The sequence below is a fragment of the Dermacentor variabilis genome, chromosome 9 (assembly GCF_050947875.1).
Source record: "Dermacentor variabilis isolate Ectoservices chromosome 9, ASM5094787v1, whole genome shotgun sequence".
Taxonomy (NCBI): Eukaryota; Metazoa; Arthropoda; class Arachnida; order Ixodida; family Ixodidae; genus Dermacentor; species Dermacentor variabilis.
This window is the reverse complement of record NC_134576.1, coordinates 30,706,531-30,728,187: the sequence shown is the minus strand read 5'-3', so window position 1 is coordinate 30,728,187 and position 21,657 is coordinate 30,706,531. Positions and strand designations below refer to the sequence as shown.

The following is a 21,657-nucleotide window of genomic DNA, read 5'->3' as shown; positions in this document are numbered from 1 at the left end:
TCACATGCTTAAGCGATAGCTGGTTTCCTGTGCTAACGAAGACCTGGATTTGTCACACTGGATTCTGACCATAAGAAAGTGTAAAAGAAAAGGTATTGGCTACTAAAGAAAGCAAAGCAACGAGATGAAAAGTTCAGTAGGCGCACTCAACAGTGTCGATTGTAAAAGTAATTCTGCGACATAAAATTAAATCTTGAGGATTTAGGTTCCGAAATCAAGATCTTGTTATAAGGCGCACGGTAATGGAAAAACTGCAGATTCATTTTCAGCAGCTCGGGTTATTTAACGTGCACGGAATGCACGCTATACGCGCGTTTTCGCATTGTACCCCCATTGGAATGCGACTGCCGCGGTTGTGATTGGATCCGTGACCCCGAGCTCAACAGCGCAAGACCAAAGCCACTGGGCTACTGCAGTGCGTTGCGTTCCGCAACAAGAAACAAATATTAGCGTACGCACCACTGCTTTTACACCCCTCTAGAAATATAAAACAAAAGATGTAGCAGTTTCACCCCAATGCTGCGTGAACCACTGCACGAACAACTGCACGAACCAAGGTTCGTAGCTTCATCGGCTAAATAAACTGCAGTAAACATTCGCTTGCTCCTTAAATTAGCAAGCACGGGGTCACGCGCGCACGTGCAAACATAAACACATCTCACTGAATAACCGCGAACGCTCGCTGTCACAGCGTTGGGGTCATGAAGGGCGCGAACAGAGCGGACCGAACGCTTCTGCTGCCTCTTCCTTCAAAGCGTCTCCGAAACTTGAACTTGTGCTATCTCAGCGCCCCCCAAGCTTTGCACCCATCGGAAATTATCTCCAAGACAGCGCGAGGGTAGCGCAAGACCGGGCTAGAGCAACGGCCAGAGGAGGAGAGGCGTGCTAAACCAGCGCCTCCCTTCCACGGCTTGCGGGCGTTTTATCACGTGACCACCTATAGGTACTAGGGGCGACCATCCAGCCACTATACATCTCGGCTCACTCTCGAACACTTAGTCAGCGTTAGAATACGAACGTTGCAGCATTTCTGACACTTCCACGAGGAAACAAAACAAGAGGTGAAAGGCAGAGAGGTTAACGAGATTAAGCGTCTCTTACTCCCACGAGAAAACATGTTTCACTGGATGCCTGGAAATATGTTGAAATATTCGTCCAAAAACGGACGAATAATATTTTCAAGCTAAGCGAATAGCCTTCGGCAGACAACATAAATCAAATAGACTCATCAGCGCTACTTTCGAAGTAAATTGATGACATCGATCGGAGCGCATAATGATTGCCCTTCTAATTATCGTCTACGTATTTGGGCAGACGCCATTTCAACGTGGCTATGATGGGGGAGACGAAACGGCGACGGCACGACGAGGATGGAATGACGACGACAGGGTTGATGGCGCAACGACGATGGCAAGACGATCAAAACGGCGGGACGACAATGGAATTGCGACAGTTTGACGACAATGGCAGCGTGATGACAACGTAGTGATGGCAGCGTGACGAAGGACCACGGTGACATGACAACAATACAACGACGACTGCGTGAAAACGATGGCATCGCGATGGCTGCGCATGTGCGCTTCTTTGTCAGCTCGGTTGCTTCGTGGTTGCCCAACACTCTTCAGACCATTCGGTTCAGACCAAACACCGCAAAGGGACGCGCAGCGGAGTTCGGCGAAGAACCTGCTGCATAACCGTCAACCTACGCGGTGGGCAGCCAAGACGCAGCGCCACTATCAACCACATCATGTAAAGGCCCACCCACACGGGGCTGATCGTACGCGCCTGGATACGAATCACGTGTCCCTCTAAGGAAAATGCACGGGTGGCGCCGACATCTGCCCGTTCCAAATATGAGCGTACACTCCAGAAGTGGCAGGTTGTGCGCCGACATTACGTGACTGGCATACACACATCTATATCGTGGGTACTGAAAGTAGATGGCTTCTGTTTCGCGGATGTACACATTTAAACTTTGTTTCTCTATGTGAAAAAGAACGTAGTGCCACTGATATCGACAAAGTAAATCTAGAGATAAGGTAGCCTAATGAGGTTCGCAGTAAACTTTTCTCAAGCCCACACACCAACAGTTCATATTAATGTAGTCTAGAGCACTTCATCTATTCCTAATGAAACGGGCATTTCGAGAACGCATCGCACGCCCGGTCAGCATTCCCGTTCTCACATGCGCACTGACTCCGAGGCGCGTATGCGCAAGCATACGCGTATGCTGTGCTCCATGTGGTTAGGCCTCAAAGATTCGGATCCCACCAAGTTCTCGCACGAGGGCAGGTGCGTCTCAGTAAAACATTAGCGACACATACTCCCGGAAATCTTACTCCTCTCCCTCCGTTACTCTCTGCCATCTCCTATGCCAGTGCTGGCGCTCAGTATTTTGAGAGCGGTGTCAGTCGTGACAGATGCACTGGCGCTGCCAGTGGGTAAGCGTAGCAGAGATAAATCAGCGAGAGGTCTCTCCGTTTTGGACTTTTTATTTATTTATTTATTTATTTATTTAGGAGTACTGCAGGCCTTAAAGGGTCCAGGCAGGAGGGGAAAGGTACATACAAAAAGAAAACACAATAGATTGACGAAGGAGTAAAAAAAAGCTCCGGAAAAATGTAATAGAAAGTACAATTACATAATGAGTAAAGCACCTCTAAATAATGCATAGAGAGTGACAGATACAAATTGAAACGCTGTTTCACAAGCACAATTTCAGAGCACAGGAAATGTAATAGAAAAAAAAGGAGGAGTGCATAATTCAAAATTACTACAACGCGCAAATCAATAAATATTGCACAACGATACAAATTGAAACGAGATTTCGTAAGAACAAGCACTAATATTAGATAGTAATAGACGCTATTGAGTCAGTGCTGAGAAGTTTGTTATAGGGTAGGCTGTTCCATTCCGTTACTGTTCGAGGGAAAAAGGAAGACATAAAGACATTGGTTCTACCATTATAAGGCGTTAATGCTGCAGCGTGGCGATGTCTAGTTCGGCGGGCAGTAAGGGGTGTTATGTAAGGTTTGGGAGAAAGAGATAGTATATTGTTACTCAGCAAGAAGAGAAATTTGAGCCTGTGAATTTTCCTTCTTAGTTGCAAAGACTGAATGTTGTGTTCAGCCATTAACTGAGTTGGAGAATCACTTGAGCGATATTTAGAGAAGATGAACCATACTGCTTTACGTGTATCATTTCTAGCGCATCGATGTTAGCTTTAGTATAGGGATCCCATACAATAGCTGCATATTCGAGCTTAGGACGGACAAGAGTGGTGTAGGCGATAACACGGGTTTCAGAAGGAGCGTGTTTTAATTTATGCCTGAGGTAGCAAAGCTTCTTAAAAGCCGAGTCGCAAAGATGGGAGATGTGCGAGTTCCAACTAAGGTTACTGGTTATTGTAACACCGAGGTATTTATATTCATTCACCTCCGTAAGAGGTTTGGATGCTAGGCTATAGGTAAACGACAATTTATTAATTTTTCTAGTGATCTACATAAATACTGTTTTATCAATGTTAAGCTGCATATCCCAGCGCGCACACCAAGCTACTATGTCTTGAAGGTTATAGTTTAGAATAACTTGATCTTGTCGGCAAGTGATCTCATTAAAGAGGAGGCAGTCATCAGCAAACAGTTTTATTTGTACGGGTTGAGTAACAGTGTCTCCAATGTCATTAATATATATGTTAAATAATAATGGTCCAAGAACACTACCCTGAGGAACACCAGAAGTGACAGGAAGGGTGCTGGAAGAGCAATTATCAACTACTACGAATTGCGTACGGTTAGAAATATAAGCGCGAATCCAATTTACGAGATGTGAAGGAATGTTGAAATGTTCAAGTTTTTCTATTAGCTTTGCGTGCGATACAAGATCAAATGCTTTCCTGAAGTCCAAGAATATGATGTCAGTTTGCCCTGATTTGTCGATAGTGCTAGCGAGGCTGTGAACTACAGTGGTTAATTGGGTTACAGTGGAGAGGCCCTTTCGAAACCAATGTTGCATAGGAGATAGAATGGCTCTATCGTCGAGAAATTTATTGATTTCAGAAGCAATAATATGTTCTGAAAGTTTGCAACAAGTTGAGGTTAGTGAAATGGGACGATACTTTGCCACTAGTGATGGATCGCCTGTTTTTAGTATCGGAACAATACGAGCAGAAAGCCAGTCGTTACGAAGCACCGCCGATGAAAGGGATGCACGAAAGATGATTACGAGAAAGCGAGATAGCATTTCAGCGTACCTGTGAAGAAACACGTTTGGTAGGTTATCAGGCCCAGGAGATGATTTTGTTTTAATATTCAGAAGCATAGAAAAGACGCCAGACAAAGAAATAAAACTAAAATCGTTGTTGTGTGCTACGCCATTCACACGAGGGGAAACGGGCGAGTTCGAAAAGACACTGTTAAAATAAGCATTGAAATGAACAGCGATATCTTGTTTAGCAACGACAGGATTTCCCTCATGCATAATATGGTCAACTGATTTACTTTTTTTACTAAGATAACCCCAAAACTTGGAAGGAGCAGTTCTGATGAAGTTAGGAAGGGTGAACTGGTAATAGCGAAGTTTAGCAACACTGATAGCCTCATTTAATTTTGCTTGGTAGGGTTCTACTATGTCACGAGAAAGACCCTGTCGTCTTAGTCGTTTGGCCTTTCTCTTTATGTGCACTATGTCACGCGTCATCCAGGGAGTAGCTCTATATGTTCTCTTGGTTTTATTTGGAATAAAGTTGTCAATACAGTGCGTACAAATATTCTTAAATTCATCCCAAAGTTGAACGGTGTCATGTCCCCCAAAACTGCTAAGACGAAAGTCAAGATAATCCGGTATGCTCTCATCCCTGGCGCGTGAAAAATCTTTTACAGTAATAGTTTTACAATGAGTAGATCTGAGAGGATCAAGGTAGCAAGAAAAAGCCACAAGTTCATGATCAGAAATGCCATGTTCAACAGAGACAGAATAATTATCTAAAGTCCGGCTAATAAACACAAGGTCAAGTATTGAGGCAGAAGTAGTGCTAATTCGTGTTGGCTCAGTAACCACTTGCTGCAAGTTGTGCATCAAGATTATATTACGCAACTGCTCATTATTGATATTAACATCAGCGCTAGGAGTTCCGTGAATCCAGTCAACTCCCGGAAGATTGAAATCACCTATCAGAAAAATTTTTTCGTGCACAAAATTCGCCATGTGATCACGCAGATCATTAAGAAATTGCGGAGCGGAATCGGGAGCGCGGTAAACAGCAAAAATCAAAACAGAAGCATTATGGCATACAATTTTTAGAGAGATCACTTCAAGATTATCAGCTTGACGTAGGAGAACTGCCGAAATATCTTGTCTCACTAAAATTGCAACACCGCCCCCTCTAGTAGGTCTATCACGACGGAAAGCACGGTAATTAGAGGGAATTAGAGGGACTTATGTCATTTTTCGGGCTGTCCTTTCGCTCTGGCGAGATTCCTGGCCGTGGACGTCTAATTATGGAAGACGCTAGCCGAAAAAAAAAACTATTCAGTTTAAATAAAAGATCAAATCAAAAGTGACTGGAGGTATTGCTAGTTTTCTGGAGCTTGAAAATGTACCGTCCTTACCCACGTGGTCGAGATATTGCGAGGAATTGTCGGCCCGCTTGATGGTATCCAGTGCTCCCGAGATGATGTATTTGTCCAGCGTTGTGAAGACAGACAGGATCACGTTCAGCTTGCTCTGGGACGTAACTGCGCATTGTAAGGAAATGACAATGAACTTTGGTAGTTAAAACGTGGATACTGTTAACAAGAATGCAAAAACGTGCAATGGCAAGAGGGCCCGCAATGAAGTTCGAAGGTAAAGTTACTGATAACTAGACGCCCTTGCTGGCAAGCGTTAAAAAAGCTATTTTTTCGTAGAGAACCAGTGGCGAAGGCGACATGGCTAAGTAGCTAGGATCTGGCAGTGCTGCCTTAACAATCCACGGGAGGCAGAGCTGTAAAAATATTTCAGAAAACTCTACTGCTGTGAATTCTCTTATAAGGAAAGAATAACAGTTCATTATCATCATCATTATCAGCGTATTTTATGTCCACTGGAAGACGAAGGCCTCTCTTAGCGATCTCCAATCACCCTTGTCTTGCGCTAGCTCATTCCCACATGCGCCTGCTAATTTTCTAATTGGATCACCGCACCTAATTTTCTGCCGTCTTTGAAAGCGCTTGCCTTCCCTTGGCACCCATTCTGGGACGCTAACGGTCCAACGATTATCTACTCTACGCATTAGATGACTTGCCCAGCTACATTTTATTCTCTTAATGTCAACTAGAATATCGGCTATTCCCATTTGCTCTCTCATCCACGTCGCTGTCCTCCTGTCGCTCGACGCTACGTCAATATTCATAGTTCCAGCCCTCCTTGCGCCGTCTTTAACTTGTTCTCGAGCTTCTTTGTAAATCTCCAAGTTTCTGCCCCATATGTTAGCAACAGTACAATGCATTCATTGTGCAACTTTCTTTTCAAAAGTAGTGGCAAGCTTCCAGTCAGGGTCTAACAATATCTACCGTACGCACTCCAACTCATTTTTTTCTTCTCTAAATGTTATTCTTTAGTATTTCTGTTAGTAATTGACCTAAGTAAGCGTACTCCTTCACAGACTCTAGAGGCTGTTGTCTTCTGCATATTAATCAACACCACTTTTACACTCTCTATGTTAACGTCCACAATAATTAGTTGTAACTCATCCCCAGTCGTGCCGAACAAGACGTCACCTGCAAACTGAAGTTTGCTGAGATATTCGCCGTTGATTCTCCCTCTTATGCCTTGCTAGTTTAAGAGCTAGAATAACAGTTCTGGCAGAGTTACTGATAATCGCTTGTCAAAGAAAATTGTTGGAAAAGGCAAGCAGCAAGGAAGTGTAACGTATTCGCCCGCTCTATTTGCCTGCGTTGTGCCTTTGCGTTTGCGGATTCTCAGGTGCGTTTATATATGCAGTTTCGGTCGAGTTTCTTTGAACATAAGCCTCAGGTTAGGAAACAGCCGTCCGTATTAAATTTTTACGTCGCCTGAGGCTCTTGTTTTTCCGAGGAAGATGAAATAAGGTGAGCATTAAATCAATGAGGGTCAATAGGCATCTAACAAAAGCAGCACCAACTAGTGCGGCAATTATGGGAGTATTTTAATATGAGAACAGTACTGAAATAATCTCTTGTCTTAAGCAACGTGGAACAAACAGACAAAAATTGGAACCAGAGTGATTTCTACACTGGTAACATCCTCGGTAGTGTAGTCCTGGTTGCGCTATTGGTAATGACAGCTGCTTTAGAAATTGTACGGTTAAGGCATAGTGCCTCTGCAAAATCTACGTGGCTAACTTGATGAACCAGCTTTCACTAACTCTAAGTTCTCTATTTTTAAATGCAGTCAGATTATACAGCTTTCTTATGTTTGATAAAATTCGCTATATTGCTAGGCTTTGTTGTGTGGAACAACAACAACAAAAAAAAACATGCGATTCTTTCCACTCAACAAAAAACTGCCCTTAACCGTCTTTATTGAAGAAAGAACACGATTAAATTGCAATAAAAAATTGTCCTATATAATATTGGAAGAACAAAAATCAGTTCCACACCATGAAAAAATCTGAGGAGATAGAGAGGCAGCTTTGATTGGGGGGGGGGAGGGGCAGAAATGTTGCTTAGAAGAACTTTCTGTGGGCCTAGTTGGTGCATAACTGATAAATATTTTTCAATGCACAAACAAGGAACACAGCACAAAAGGAAGGTCATTCACAGGACAGGGGCCTGTCCTGTGAATGACCTTCCTTTTGTGCTGTGTTCCTTGTTTGCGCTTTGCAAAATATTCGCACAAATGTCTACTTTGCTGCCTTCTTAAAAATTCCTCACCGGCTCATCTGTGCGATATGTTGCGAGAGGAGATGGTATATAAGGGACGATAATTGATATTCTTAGCTTAGAGCATAGGCCTAGCAGGCAAACAAAAATTAATGTCATAAAAATAGTGAATGCAATAACGAAAACATCTATTAGTTACTATGCAACCGAGCAGCCGTGGTTGCTTAGTGACAATGGCGTTGGGCTGCTAAGCTCGAGGTCGCGGGACCAGATCCTGGCCATGGCGGCTTCAACACAACGTGGTCCAATTTCCCCGAGTCCTCCACTACGGGGAGCTTCATTATCAGGTCGTTCCTTTGGCACGCACAGCGTCAAAATTTTTTTCAATCATGCAACCTGTAACTGCACAGAACATTTTAATTAACTTTAGGTAATATGCGATATCACGCAATAACCACCTTAATAGCGTTCACTATGCAGTGTCATAGGTGTTGTTATTACGTTTCTACGCTCAATATTGTCGCGGATAATATGAATACTGCACTCAAGAAATAATTCTGGTAACTGACTGCGCGGAGTAGCGCCTGCACAATAGGGAATGATGAGTGTGTATTCACATTCATTCGGGCACTGTAAGTGCAATAATCGGGAGTATTATGAAAATTGAATTGGATAGAAGTCGAAAGAACCAACCGTTGTTCCACAGGTAGCGCAATAAGCTTTTGGCCAAGTTGATGCCGGCTTCGTATTTCTTGCCAGGAAGAAGGTTTCCGGCCTTCGCGTTGATGTGAAGGAGCTGCAACTTGCCGGTGAACTTGCCACCTTACGTTGACGAGAACAAGCAAATTCGGAAAGTTGCGTTTCCAGCGAGACATTTTACACTAAAAGATATCGCGCATTCATGGTTAAAGCACATTTCTTACAAAAATTGTATCCGACTTAACAGACGCGTCAGTCTCCTTGGTGAAAAGGTTAACTGAAGTTAACAACGTTATTAGCATACTTTGGGAATTTCAAGCGCTCTTGGATTTTGGACATGCTATGTCCGTTTCATACTTTTTCACGTCAACGTCGGCCACTGGGCATGTGCGCGAAGTAAACAACTTCGGCTTCTGAACATCTACAACCGGGTACATACCACTGTGCATGTGCCCCTACAATATGTGCTATCAGCAATGCGTCGTGGGGTCATACGAAAAGCTCGTATTCCATATTAGATACCTACTCCATACATAACATGAGAAAGGACACCACGTGACGTTTCAGTGGCTTCCAAGTCACTGCGGCGTCATGGGAAACGAAGACGCCGATAATGCCGCTCGGGCCACTCTTGAAGGCACGCAGGAAGAGGCCATACCACTTCCACAGTCCGACGCAGCCAGCAGACTTCGAATGTTTGCACAGAAGATCACGCTCTTTCTATGGTGCACATCAAGCAGCCAGACCAACCGGAGCAATCGTCAATACCACCTACCGTCTTTGATGCATCTCTGTATACCAACTGGAATCCGCCGAAGAGAGGCCTCTCTGCTTTATCGCCTATGGCTAGAGGTGGCATTCACGAAATCTTACTCATTTCGCATTCGAATGACCGACAACGCTTTCTGCAATGCCTGTCTTTGCGAGGAGACGCTAGAACACATTCTGTATGACTGTCCTGAATATAATTTTTAAAGACAGTCCCTCGAGTCAGTTCTAGAGCACCTTGACAATATACCATTGTCAGTTGAAACGATTTTCACATGTCGCCGACAGTAGACATCGCAGCTGAAGGCGACGAAGGGACTACTTCGGTTTTTGAAAGAGATGGGGCTTGGACACGCGGCTGCGACAGTGATGTGACGTACCATGCAAGAGTGACGGACTGGAACTGACGATGTGTGTGCTGTGCTATGTGCTATCTCTCTCTCCTCCCCATCTTTCATCCCCCTCCATCCCACTCCCACGTGTAGGATAGAAAACCGGTTGAGCTAAACTGGTTAACCTTCCTGCATTTCGTTCTCTACTTTTGCCTTCCTTCCTTCCGAATATACAAATTGAGCCACTGGCTACGTGAAACTAGACGTGTGCCATTTGGATTGTGCACGAATAGACAACTTGGGACACTGGGTAAGTGCGGCTGTCATGTCCCATTGGGTATGTGTAACGGGACATGTGACGCGGACACGCTAACATTTTTGGCCACTCCTTCAGAATGGCTAGGTTCGACTGGGTAGGTGCCCAAATAGACGAGCAGAAGGAGATGCGTGATGCGAAGTCAGCAACAGAAAATTGAAGAAATCAGTAAAAGGAATTTAAAAAGGCACCAAAAGCAGCCGGCTGCCGAGAAATAAGCGAACAGAATGGGATGAGCGTGTGCATTTAGCCAGGACTGTCGATCTACAAACAAGTGAACAAGATGTCCGTAAGAAAAGACTGGGGCAGTCGGCTATGCGGTGTGTCGCTAAGTTGCTTTATTGCTTATTGTATGACCATCGAAAGTCATCGTGTGATGGGTGCGGCCGCATACTTTCTCGCTTACTATGTGCATTTGCACCTCTCTTGTTGCAATAGCAGATTTAGACACAGCCTAGGCAAATTTTCGCTGTCGTCATCACCGTGGCTATCAGCGTGATGTTGCTTATATATAAAATATCAAAAGTGACCCTATATATAGTTTCTTTTGTGCTTCAATGCATAAAACAGCGGCTTCATAACAAACTAACTGGAGCGCCAATGCATTTCGTCTGACACTTCGCAAATTATTATCTCGGAACTGTTGCTGTCCGGAGAATTCGTTCGAAGCCGATACGCCATGCGCACTCAGTCGCTCTAATTGGTAGATTTAAATTTGTGCCGTGCCGTAAATAATTAAATGTTAATTAGCGTAATTATATTAATTATTCAATTGAACATTTCGATTTCTCGTACTAAAGGTCGCCTAATCGAGTAACTTAGGCCATCAATTAGAAATGGGCTATCTGCAAGAGGCAATCATTAAAAAATTAGGTGCAGCTGCAAGAAACACCCTGGACATATAAAATTATGGTGAAACTGCCCATGATGTAGTTTGCTTATATATATATATATATATATATATATATATATATATATATATATATATATATATATATATATATATATATATATATATATATATATATATATATATATATATATATATATATATATATATATATATGGACAAGTGGATAATAACTGCTCGGCTTACTGCAACCTTTGCCGATAGAAAGCAGTCAAGAGCAAATACCTTGTACGGCTTCCCCGTTCCCATAGGGAAACGTTGATAAATTGATAAATTGCTGCACATCAGGCAGCAATCTGAATATATATATATATATATTACAGTAAAGTGAAGGGGGAAGTAGTTGGATTGGACTAGAGAAAGACGAAGTCTGGCAAGTGCCTGAACGCCATACACCATTTGTAAATATACATTATTTTACACTCATGGGCCTGCTTTCTCCCTCATCATCGTTCCTGCAACATTTTGGTGGAAGGTGCGGGATACAATCCCGGAACTTCGCAGCGGACGTCATCTGCCTGTCGCCACATTACAAATCAACCGAAATAAGCGACAGCGCCTCAGCAGCCCGTGCCAACGGTCATACTCACTCATCCGAGGGACCAGGGGACATATTGTGGCACGGACAACGCTGACATCGAGGAGTGGCTTACGATGTACCAGTGAGTGTGCGACAACAACAGGTGGGATGCAACAATGATGCCAGCAAACGTGATATTTTATCGAAGGGGAACTGCGAAGAAATGGTACCACACACATGAAGCTGACCTAACGAGCTGGGATGTCTGCAAAGAAGAAATGCGAGACCTGTTTGGCAGACCTGTCGGTCGTCAGCTGGCAGCAAAAAAAAAAAGAACTTCCGTGCCGTGCTCAGGCGTCCACAGAATCCTATGTCGTGTACATACAGGATGTGCTGGCCCTCTGTCGCAAGGCTGATGACAAGATGACCGAGGCAGACAAGATTGGTCATATACTGAAAGGTATTGCAGACGATGCCTTCAATCTCCTGATGTGTAAGGATTGTGCCACTGTGGATGCAATTGTGCCACTGTGGAGGCCAGCGCTTCAAACAAGCGAAGGGCCGTCGCCTCGCTCAAACTTTCGACCGAATGCCGAACGCCGCCTCGACATCTTCTTGCGAAGACCCGCCGCGTTTCGCTCAGCCCACAGGAGCGGAAGAAGTAACGCACATGGTTCGCCGTGAGCTTGAGGCCATGGCCCCGGCTCCACTTCGTTCCGACTGTCGGGAAAGCGTACCCGCTATCTCCCTTATACAAGCGGTCGTTCGGGAGGAATGAGCAAGTTCGGGCATTCCATCTCTCTGCTCGGGCCGCCATACCAACACCTACCAGATTTCTCCGGCCGCTCGCTCCCAGACGCAAAGTTTTCCGCCACTCCGTCACAACCCAGCTGACTGGCGCACAGCGGATGATAAAGCCATCTGTTTTAATTGTTCCGGTATTGGACACGTCGCCCGTCATTGCCGCAGCCACTAGTCGTCGCATCCTCGGTGGTCGTCTCCGAGTCACTACCGCCAAGTACCAGACAATCAAACTTTCTCGCCCTATACGCCGACTATCAACATCAACGCCGACAGTGCTCCACCAAGATCCAGCCGCTTCCCGTTTCCGCAAGGTCGTAGGTCCCGTTCGCCTCTCGTTCACCGCTCTTCGTCCCCTTCTGCAACCGGTCGCTTCGCTTCGGGAAACTAGGCGGTGCAGCTCCCGGAGGTGAAGCTGCAACTCAGATCCGGCCAACAAGTCCTCTGTTGACTTTGCCTACATGTGGAAACCTACTGGACATTGAAGTGGATGGCGTTCCTGTTAGATATCTCGTTGACACAGGAGCGCAGCTTTCAGTTATGAGCGCTACTCTCCGCCGAAGGCTCAAAAACTTTCTGACACACGCGGTACCATGCACTGTGCGAGTCATCCATGGGAGTACTTCACCTGTCCTTGGAATGTGCACAGCACGTGTGACCATTCAGGGCCATTATACCGTTGTTGTATTTATCGTCCTTGAACACTGTCCACACGACATAATTCTCGGCCTCGACTTCCTTTCGAAACACTCTGCCCAAATTGACTGCTCCGCAGGTGTTGCACAGTTGGATCTGCCGCTTCCTGCCGACGCAACCACTAGTGCTTCACACCGCTTATGTTCTGCTGAGTTTTCAAGGCTGCCTCCACAGGCGGCTACAAATGTCCTCCTGACGCCCTGTCCTCCCGTAACTGATGGCGAGTACGTCGTGTCGCCACTTACTGACGTGGTTTTGTCGCGCAATATTGCCCTACCGAGCACCTTAATCCGGATCCGCGAAAACTGCACTCACGTGCCCATCCTCAATTTTGGCTTTTCGTCGCATGTGCTGCCACACGGTATCGCCATAGCGCATATCACTCCTTTGGAAGAATTTCAGATTTCTTCTTTGACCTCTGAATCCTTCCTCAGTACCAACGGACCTTTGTCACCCAATACTTCGTACTCGATGCCTGCAGACGATGTTTCTAAGATGATTGCCCCTGACCTTCCTTCCGAGCAAACAACAGCTCTTCGTCACCTCCTGTCATTTTATCGGGACATCTTTGATTTGGGCGACCGCCCACTTGGCCAGACATCTGTGGTCACGCATCGCATCAACACCGGTGACGCTAGCCCCATTCATAGACGGCCATATCGAGTCTCGGCAACAGAAAGGGCCATCATACAGAAAGAGGTAGGCAGGATGATGAACAAGGACATCATTGAACCTTCCAGTAGCCGGTGGGCATCACCGGTTGCCTTAGTCAAGAAAAAAGACAACTCGTGGCGCTTCTGCGTTGACTACCGTCACCTCAACAGGATAACAAAGAAGAATGTTTATCCCCTGCCTCGTATAGATGCCGCTCTTGACTGCCTTCACGGATCCCAATACTTTTCATCACTTGACCTCCGCTCTGGCTATTGGCAGATTAGCGTTGATGAGATGGACCGCGAGAAAACCGCCTTCGTCACACCGGACGGTCTGTACCAGTATAAAATCATGCCCTTTGGATTATGCAATGCGCTGCTAGATTCGAGCGCATGATGGGCTCTCTCTTGCGCGGCCTGAAGTGGTATACATGCCTTTGTTACCTCGACGATGTGATTGTGTTTTCGCCGAACTTTGAGAGCCACCTGCAGGGCCTCACAACCATACTCTCCGCAGGGCTGGCATTCAGCTAAACTCCTCCAAGTGTCATTTCGGTCGCCATGAATATAACATGCTCGGCCATCTCGTAAATGCCGCCGGAATCCAACCTTATCCACAGAAAGTTCACGCCATGTAAAATTTTCCTGTGCCTTGTTCAACAAACGAAGTCCGTAGTTTTCTGGGCTTATGCCCCTATTTCCGGAGATTTGTGAAAAATTTTGCCGACATCGCTTACCCTCTCACTGACCTTCTTAAGAAAGACGTCTCTTTCTCTTGGGGACCACTGCAGGAGAAAGCCTTCTCTACTCTTATTGAGCGGCTTAAAACTTCCCCGATTCTGTCACACTTTGACCCTTCTGCGCCCACTGAAGTACGAACTGACGAGAGTGGTCATGGCATCGGCACTGTCCTCGCTCAGCGTAAGCAGGGCCAAGACCGTGTCATCGCTCACGCTAACCACCTTCTTTCCACGCCCGAGCGAAATTGCTCCATTACTGAGAGAGAATGTCTCGCGCTCGTATGGGCGGTCGCGAAATTTCGACCGTCCCTTTCCGGTCGGAGCTTCTGCGTCGTAATCGATCATCACGCCCTCTGCTGGCTCTCCTCTTTGAAGGACCCAACTGGACGGCTTGCACGTTCGGCATTGCGTCTTCAAGAATATACATTTTCTATTATGTATAAGTCAGCGCGCCTGCATAAAGACGCTGACCGCCTGTCCCGCAATCCCGGGGATCAACCGGACGATACAGATGCAGATTCGGACATCAGTGTTCTATCCCTCTCCAGCTTCCTCCATATTGGCGATGAGCAGCGCGAAGATCCACTTCTTCGAACAGTTATGGAACGCCTAAGCTCCTCGCCCAATGACCCGTCCCTTCGGATGTTCACCTTGCGCGATGGAACTTTATACCGTCGCAGCGTTCGTCCTGACGGCCCGGAACTCCTCCTAGTCGTTGCCAAGCACCTTCGACACGCCGTGCTCCAGCAACTTCACGACGCTCCTGCTGCTGGACATTTGGGCATCACTCGTACTTACGACCACCTGCGGCGCCGCTTCTTCTGGCCCAGCATTTCTCACTCTGCGCGCCATTATGTCGCTTCTTGAGACCTGTGTCTGCGCCGGAAGACGACTGCTATGCCTCCCGCTGGTTTGCTTCAACCAATTGATATACCTACAGAGCCCTTCTTCCGTGTGGGCCTTGACCTCATCGGCCCCTTTCCAATTTCCATCAAAGGAAACAAATGAATTGCTGTAGCAACCGATTATGCTACGAGATATGCCGTCGCACGAGCGCTGCCAACCAGCTGCGCTACAGATGTCGCCGACTTCTTACTACACGACGTCATTCTGCATCACGGCCCCCCTCGCCAGTTGCTGACGGACCGCGGCCGCTACCTTCTATTGAAGGTCGTCGATGATCTGCTCCGCTCCTGTTCTACAGAACACCAGATTGCTACCGCGTACCATCCCCAAACGAACGGTCTCGCCGAGCGACTCAACCGCACACTAACTGAAATGCCCGCCATGTACGTTTCTGACGATCACCGCGACTGGGACATCGCTTTACCCTACATCACTTTCGCATACAAATCGTCCCGTCACGACACTGCCGGATTTTCACCATTTTACCTTTTGTATGGCCGCGATGTCACCTTGCCTTTTGACACGTTGCTACCATCCGCAGTACAATCACCGAGCACTGGTTACGCTCGCGATGCTATTTATTTAGCCGCCCAGGCCCGAAATGTCGACCGTCATCGCCTCACAGTCTCGCAAGCTTCTCAAAAGCGACGCTACGATCTTCGGCACCGAGACCACCATTTTTCGCCTGGTTTCCTTGTTCTTCTCTGGACGCCTTCACGTCGCGTCGGCTTGTCGGAAAAATTACTTTCCCGTTATTCTGGTCCGTACCAAATCTTACGCCGACTGTCCGACGTGACATACGAGATCGCCCCAGTCGGTAAGCCTTCAGTGCCTCCCAACGTGACCAGCGATGTTGTTCACGTCGCCAGGCTCAAGCCGTATGTCACCCCATTAAGTGAGGCTCTATAACTTGCACCGGGAGGGAGCTACCCCGCCGGGAGGGTGATGTAACGGTGAAGTGAAGGAGGAAGTTGGATTGGACTAAAGGAAGACGAAGTCTGGCAAGAGCCTGAACGCCATATGCAATTTGTAAATATACCTTATTTTACACTCGCGGGCCTGCTTTCTTCCTGCAACAATATATATATATATATATATATATATATATATATATATATATATATATATATATATATATATATATATATATATATATATATATGAGGAAATTTTCAGACTAGCTTTCAAACGTAATGAACTTGAGCGGTGCTACAAGATCAACACAACAAGCACTTAATTCCAACAGTTTCGACCGGTGGACGAATCTTCCTCAGGGTTTACAAGAAAATGGCAGTTTGGCGCTGATCGGCCATTTCAGCGTGGCATTGCCATTTTCTTGTAAACCCTGATGCAGATCGGTCCACCGGTTGAAACTGTTGTAATGAAATGTGCTGTGTACGTTGCAGCATCGCTCAAGTTCATTATATATATATATATATATATATGAATGAGAAGAAAGGGGTTAACCGAGGGACCCGATTTTAATTAATCATAAGAAGCCAACAACCATTGACACCAAGGACAACATAGGGGAAATTACGTGTACTTGCTAAGTGAACTGAAGAAATGATAATGCAAATGCAAATGGATGAAAAACAACTTCCCGCAGGTGGGGAAAGATTCTACGTCTTCGCATTACGAGTGCGATGCTCTGTCAATCGGGCTACCACAGCGCCGTTCTCCTATAAACTTTCTTGGTGATTTATGTTTTTACTACTTCAGCTAACCCTGGGAGTGTTAGCCAGTGCCACCGTGCACTTACAAACCTTCGCGGCGGATGTGGAACATCTTTTCTGCTGCAGGCTGGCCACGGCGGCCGCATTTCGATGGGGGCGAAATGTGAAAACACCCGTGTACTTAGATTTAAGTGCACGTTAAAGAACCCCAGGTGGTCCAAATTTCTGGAGCCCTCCACTACGGCGTTCCTCATAATCAGAAAGTGGTTTTGGCACGTAAAACCCCTCAATTTTTTTTCTGCTGCAGGCGTCACGCGCACGTGATCTTTTTTGGGTGAAGGCAACTGGTCAATAAACCCACACGTACTCCTTGAAGGCATCAACGTTGCCAGATTCTAGACACTCGTTATGGAATGAACGAGAAGAAGGGGGTTAACCGAAAGCCCATTTTTATTAATGATATCATAAGAAGCCAACAAACAATGAAACCAAGGACCACATAGGGGAAATTAGTTGTATTCACTAACTGAATAAAAGAAATGATAAATTAAGGGAAATGAAAGTGGAAAGTGGCCCCTAGGCTAACCCCTTTCTTCTTGTTCCCTACATAACGACGGTTTCGAATACAGCAACAATGGTGCCTTCAGGATGCCTTCAGGAACAAAATTGTATATAAAGTATCATGCAGTGTTTAAAGATCTTCATAAAACAGGCACATAATTGTGAAAACACTATTATAGAGACGAGAAGGAAAAATACGGAGAAAATGAAACGAACTTCATTTCAGTTATCACAAAACATTATAACATTGACAACGAGCCTGCTGGGACAAGTGGTTGCTAAGATTGTTCCAGTGTCTACTCCGTACGGAAGAACAGGACACCTATAACTGGATCTATAGGAGCGAAAAGGCGTTATTGCGTAGGTCGTACCTCTGATATTTAGAATAAGAGGAAGTGAAACCTATTCACTAATGTCAACTTTATAGCCTCCTTTAAATAAATGATATGAAAACTTTAGTCTTGATGGGTGGTTGCATTTGCATAAGTAAGCTGGACTAAGAAATATTTCAAGTCAATAATTGGGCTGGGCCTGACATCCGTATCAATGAACTGTACGGTCCCTTTATGGCCTTTCTGAAGTTTCCGAAAATTAGCTTTTGCACACGGGTCCCATATAAGAGCAAAGTCGAGAATTGCGAGGAAAATGGACTTGTGTACCAATCTTCGCAAAGCGGGCGGTATCTAGAGTCCGTGCTCTTATCAAGAAAAATAAATTACGGTAGGCGTTAGCTGTAACATGTTCAATATACGTATTCGAACTGAGATTACTGGAAACCGACCACCCGAGATGTTTGTAATAGGACATTTCAGACCAAAACAAATTGTTGAAATCGTATTAAATCTCCAAGGGTGCTATTTTCAGGAACGATCCGCATAAAAACAATTTTGCCCAAGTTTATGTACATCTGCCAACACTTGCACCACAAAACAACACGCTCAAAATTCTCATTTGACAATACGTGATCAGATCGACTGTCAACCTCCGTGTAGAGAACACAGTCGACTGCATATGCTTATATTTTAGCATAGATCATTTGTATATAAAAGAAAAAGAAGTGGCCAGAAATCCGAGCCTAGTGGGACACGTGATCTCACCGGTAGTTGTTTCGATTGATGGCTTTTAACTGAACAAACAGGCGGCGGATACCTAAAAATACGGAAACCCGCTTAACGAGCTCTAAATATCATCTAAGCAAAGTATGCAATATAAATAGTACTTATGGCCACATGTGTTGATGGAAGAGCTGTTGGCTGCATGCAGGGGCACGGTTTTATTTTTGGAAGGCTGCCGGTCTAGTCACGCGGCAGGAACGACGCTGACCTCTGTACCTGTGTCTACAAGAAATCGTTGTCCAGCTATCATGTCAGTTACGTAGAACAGGCGGCTTGTCGTACGGCAAATGTCACCGGCCACCATCAGTGACTGTGCGGCATGCTTCCCTGCCAGCTGCAAGGGCAACGGCACTGACGTGCGCTGGCACTAAATTCGTTGTAGTACAAGCAATATGCGCCTCGACGAGGGCCAGAAAGGGAGCTGGACCGAGATGGCTACCTGCGACGGCAATCGCGGTTGCGCTGATGACGGTGGGGCTATGTGCATAGTGCAGTAATGGTCTCAGCAAGTTCGCCAATCGTTTGTTCGAGGCGAAACTGCCAATCTGTGGGGTGCCACAGGGGAATGGTCGTTGTTACCACAGTACCCTGTGCTGAACATTCAGCGATGCTGTCGGCCAGCTCTGCAAGGTATTCGAGGGACATGTCTTCTGGTGCGGTAAACAAGGCAACCACACCTCCAGATTCTGCGGCAGGCGCTGAAGGAATAGTTCACGCAGCAGCGGGTAGTTTGCGTGCAGCCTACAGTCCCTGAGAAACCACCGCACACAATGTAGAAGTTTCGAGAGTCTACAATCGACGAGCTCCTCTTCGTTGAGAAGCTGCTGGTGGCGCCTACTCACAGACACAGATATGCGTTGCAGCACTGTCGTTTTGAAGTGATTGTAGGAGGTGGTGTTTCGGGGTGCGTCCACAACGTCTTGGAGCTTCTCCACCACCTCCGCAGGGAGTGCCGACACAGCGTGGAGGAAGCTCGCGCAGTGCGAGGTAATTCGCCGAATGTCGAAGATGGCCTCAACCTGAGCGAACCAGGCTGCAGGAGTTTGTCGCGAAAAAGGCAGAAGGGTGAATTTGCACTACGGAGGGGGTCTCGGCGCTGGTCGTCAGTCTCTGGTTCGTATCCTATTCCGTGACGTCGTGCTCGCCGTACAATCACGTCCGGCTCACCACGTTAAAGAGACCGAGGTTAGGTCCACCACAACAAATCCAGCGAGCGAAAGGCCCGAGAACCGTTCTGTCCGATGGAACGATTAGGATGATGATGATGATGATGATGTTGAAGCCTCACTTAATGACACAGAGCCACTGTGGAGGATAGGCCACAAACTGGAAAGTAATCCGATTGAAAATGGAATAAATTACTGAATAAACAAATAGGTAATAAAAAGGGAAATGAATAATCGAAGATGACAAATAAACCGAAAATGAATAAAATATCGTATCGTATCGTAAAATATAATAGAGTTGTCAGCCTTGTCCAGACAGGAATAAGCCGAATAAACTTTCTCTTTTATTTTACTTCTGGCCTTGCAGCTCGCAGCACGAGGCACGAGGCACACGCCCCAGAGCGCGCCATGTATAAAAGGCGGCCGAGGAGGAGGATTACTTATTTATTAAATGGCTGATAGAATGAGCCGTTCCATTTGGTTGCTTCCTTGCGGCCGTATGAGCCAATGCTGGTGATGACGGAAGCTTGTTGTGAGCTTGCTGTTCATTGAAGCGTACGCTGTTCTGTACGTTTTATGCGTGATTCCAATGAATGTATGTATTATTCGCTTAACTTTGCTGAGCGCTTGTAGCCTATGCATTACGACGCGGATGAGCCATTGCCTTTGTGTTTGTTTAGGGGGTATGAGCCATTGCTGTTGATCATAGTTTTTGTTCACGGACGGATACTTAAAATGGCGCCCGCAGAGACGCTAGCAACTTCGCTGTAAAATGTTTCGTAGCAGAGTGATTATGCAAGGCACACTTGCAAAATAGAAACGTTTATCGTTTTTCTACACTTTGTGATACTGAACAATAAAAGCGTCTTTGTCTGTGTATTAGTAAAATCTGTCGTGTGGATTGCTACTTATCTAAAATAGTAATCAAACATCACTGAGCTGATCGTGGTTTATGATATTGCAATACGCATTCATGGGATTTCTCTGCATCATAGGTACCAGTTCTTGCATATGACACCTTTTTACTTTTAATGTTGTAGTATTGTGTATTTTCGAGACTTCGAATATAGGAATGACATTATTAAGTTGCACAGAATACAGAAGGTGGCACTATCCGATTTATGTGAACCCGCATTCCCGTCAGTTACACTCACAAATCATACACGTTCGCTTAAATTTTTGTGTCATCTGGTAGCTGCTTATTATAGTACTGATGGTTTGAAATTCTTCACTTATAGAATAGGTCCCCACCACAACGAAAACAGAATATACCTGTGAACTAAAAAACGACTTTGATTTTCTGTTTTCGCGGAATATGACGGTGAGGAAATTAAAGAAAGCTTCGGCTTGGAGGATCCTATTAAAATGGTTGGAAACATTAAATGTGTTTTTATCTGCTACTACTAATCAAATTTTAGGAAAGTTTGTAGCATATAAAAAAAACGAATAAAAGTGTAGTGGTCGTAGGAGGCAGATTTTTATTTTGGTGTACCATTGTTTCTATATTGTTAATGATAGCGAAATTCTAAGATATGAAACCATGAAATTTACAGATTTGCAACTCAGCAATGAAAATTATTATAACGATTCGGTGGACCGCACGTAATAGTGCCTCTAAAGAGTACAAAAACTGATGTACCACTCTCAAACCGCATTGAAAAGCGAATAATTCGAGTGTAGAACTTTTGTAAAATCGTTTTAAACACTGTAACAATGAAACGGAAGCTGTAAATTCAAATATCAAATTTTTCCGTCTAAGTTGCGCTAACAAGTGCAGTGTAAATAACTGCGATATCTCCTTCTAGCGCAGAGTTAGGATTTACAAGATCAATGCTTAACACTTTTTAAACTTACCAAATTTCGGAAATTTTTGTAACAACGTCGAAGCTCTAAGCAAAAAATCGGCTTCCTACATTGTCTAGGATTCAACTTTCTCTCTCAACTGCAACGAACTTCA

General features: G+C 45.4%; 1 protein-coding gene across 1 annotated transcript in view; it reads right to left on the bottom strand.

Annotated features, from left to right (window-relative positions):
- LOC142558285 (dermonecrotic toxin StSicTox-betaIC1-like) overlaps positions 1-21,657 on the bottom strand; it is a 52,955-nt gene that overhangs the window by 17,027 nt on the left and 14,271 nt on the right. Inside the window, exons 3-5 of the mRNA XM_075670439.1 lie at positions 8,535-8,663; positions 8,110-8,115; positions 5,610-5,735 (exon numbers count right to left, since the gene is read on the bottom strand). Of these exons, the coding sequence (XP_075526554.1) occupies positions 5,610-5,735; positions 8,110-8,115; positions 8,535-8,663 (261 nt within the window). The remainder of the gene's footprint in view (positions 1-5,609; positions 5,736-8,109; positions 8,116-8,534; positions 8,664-21,657) is intronic.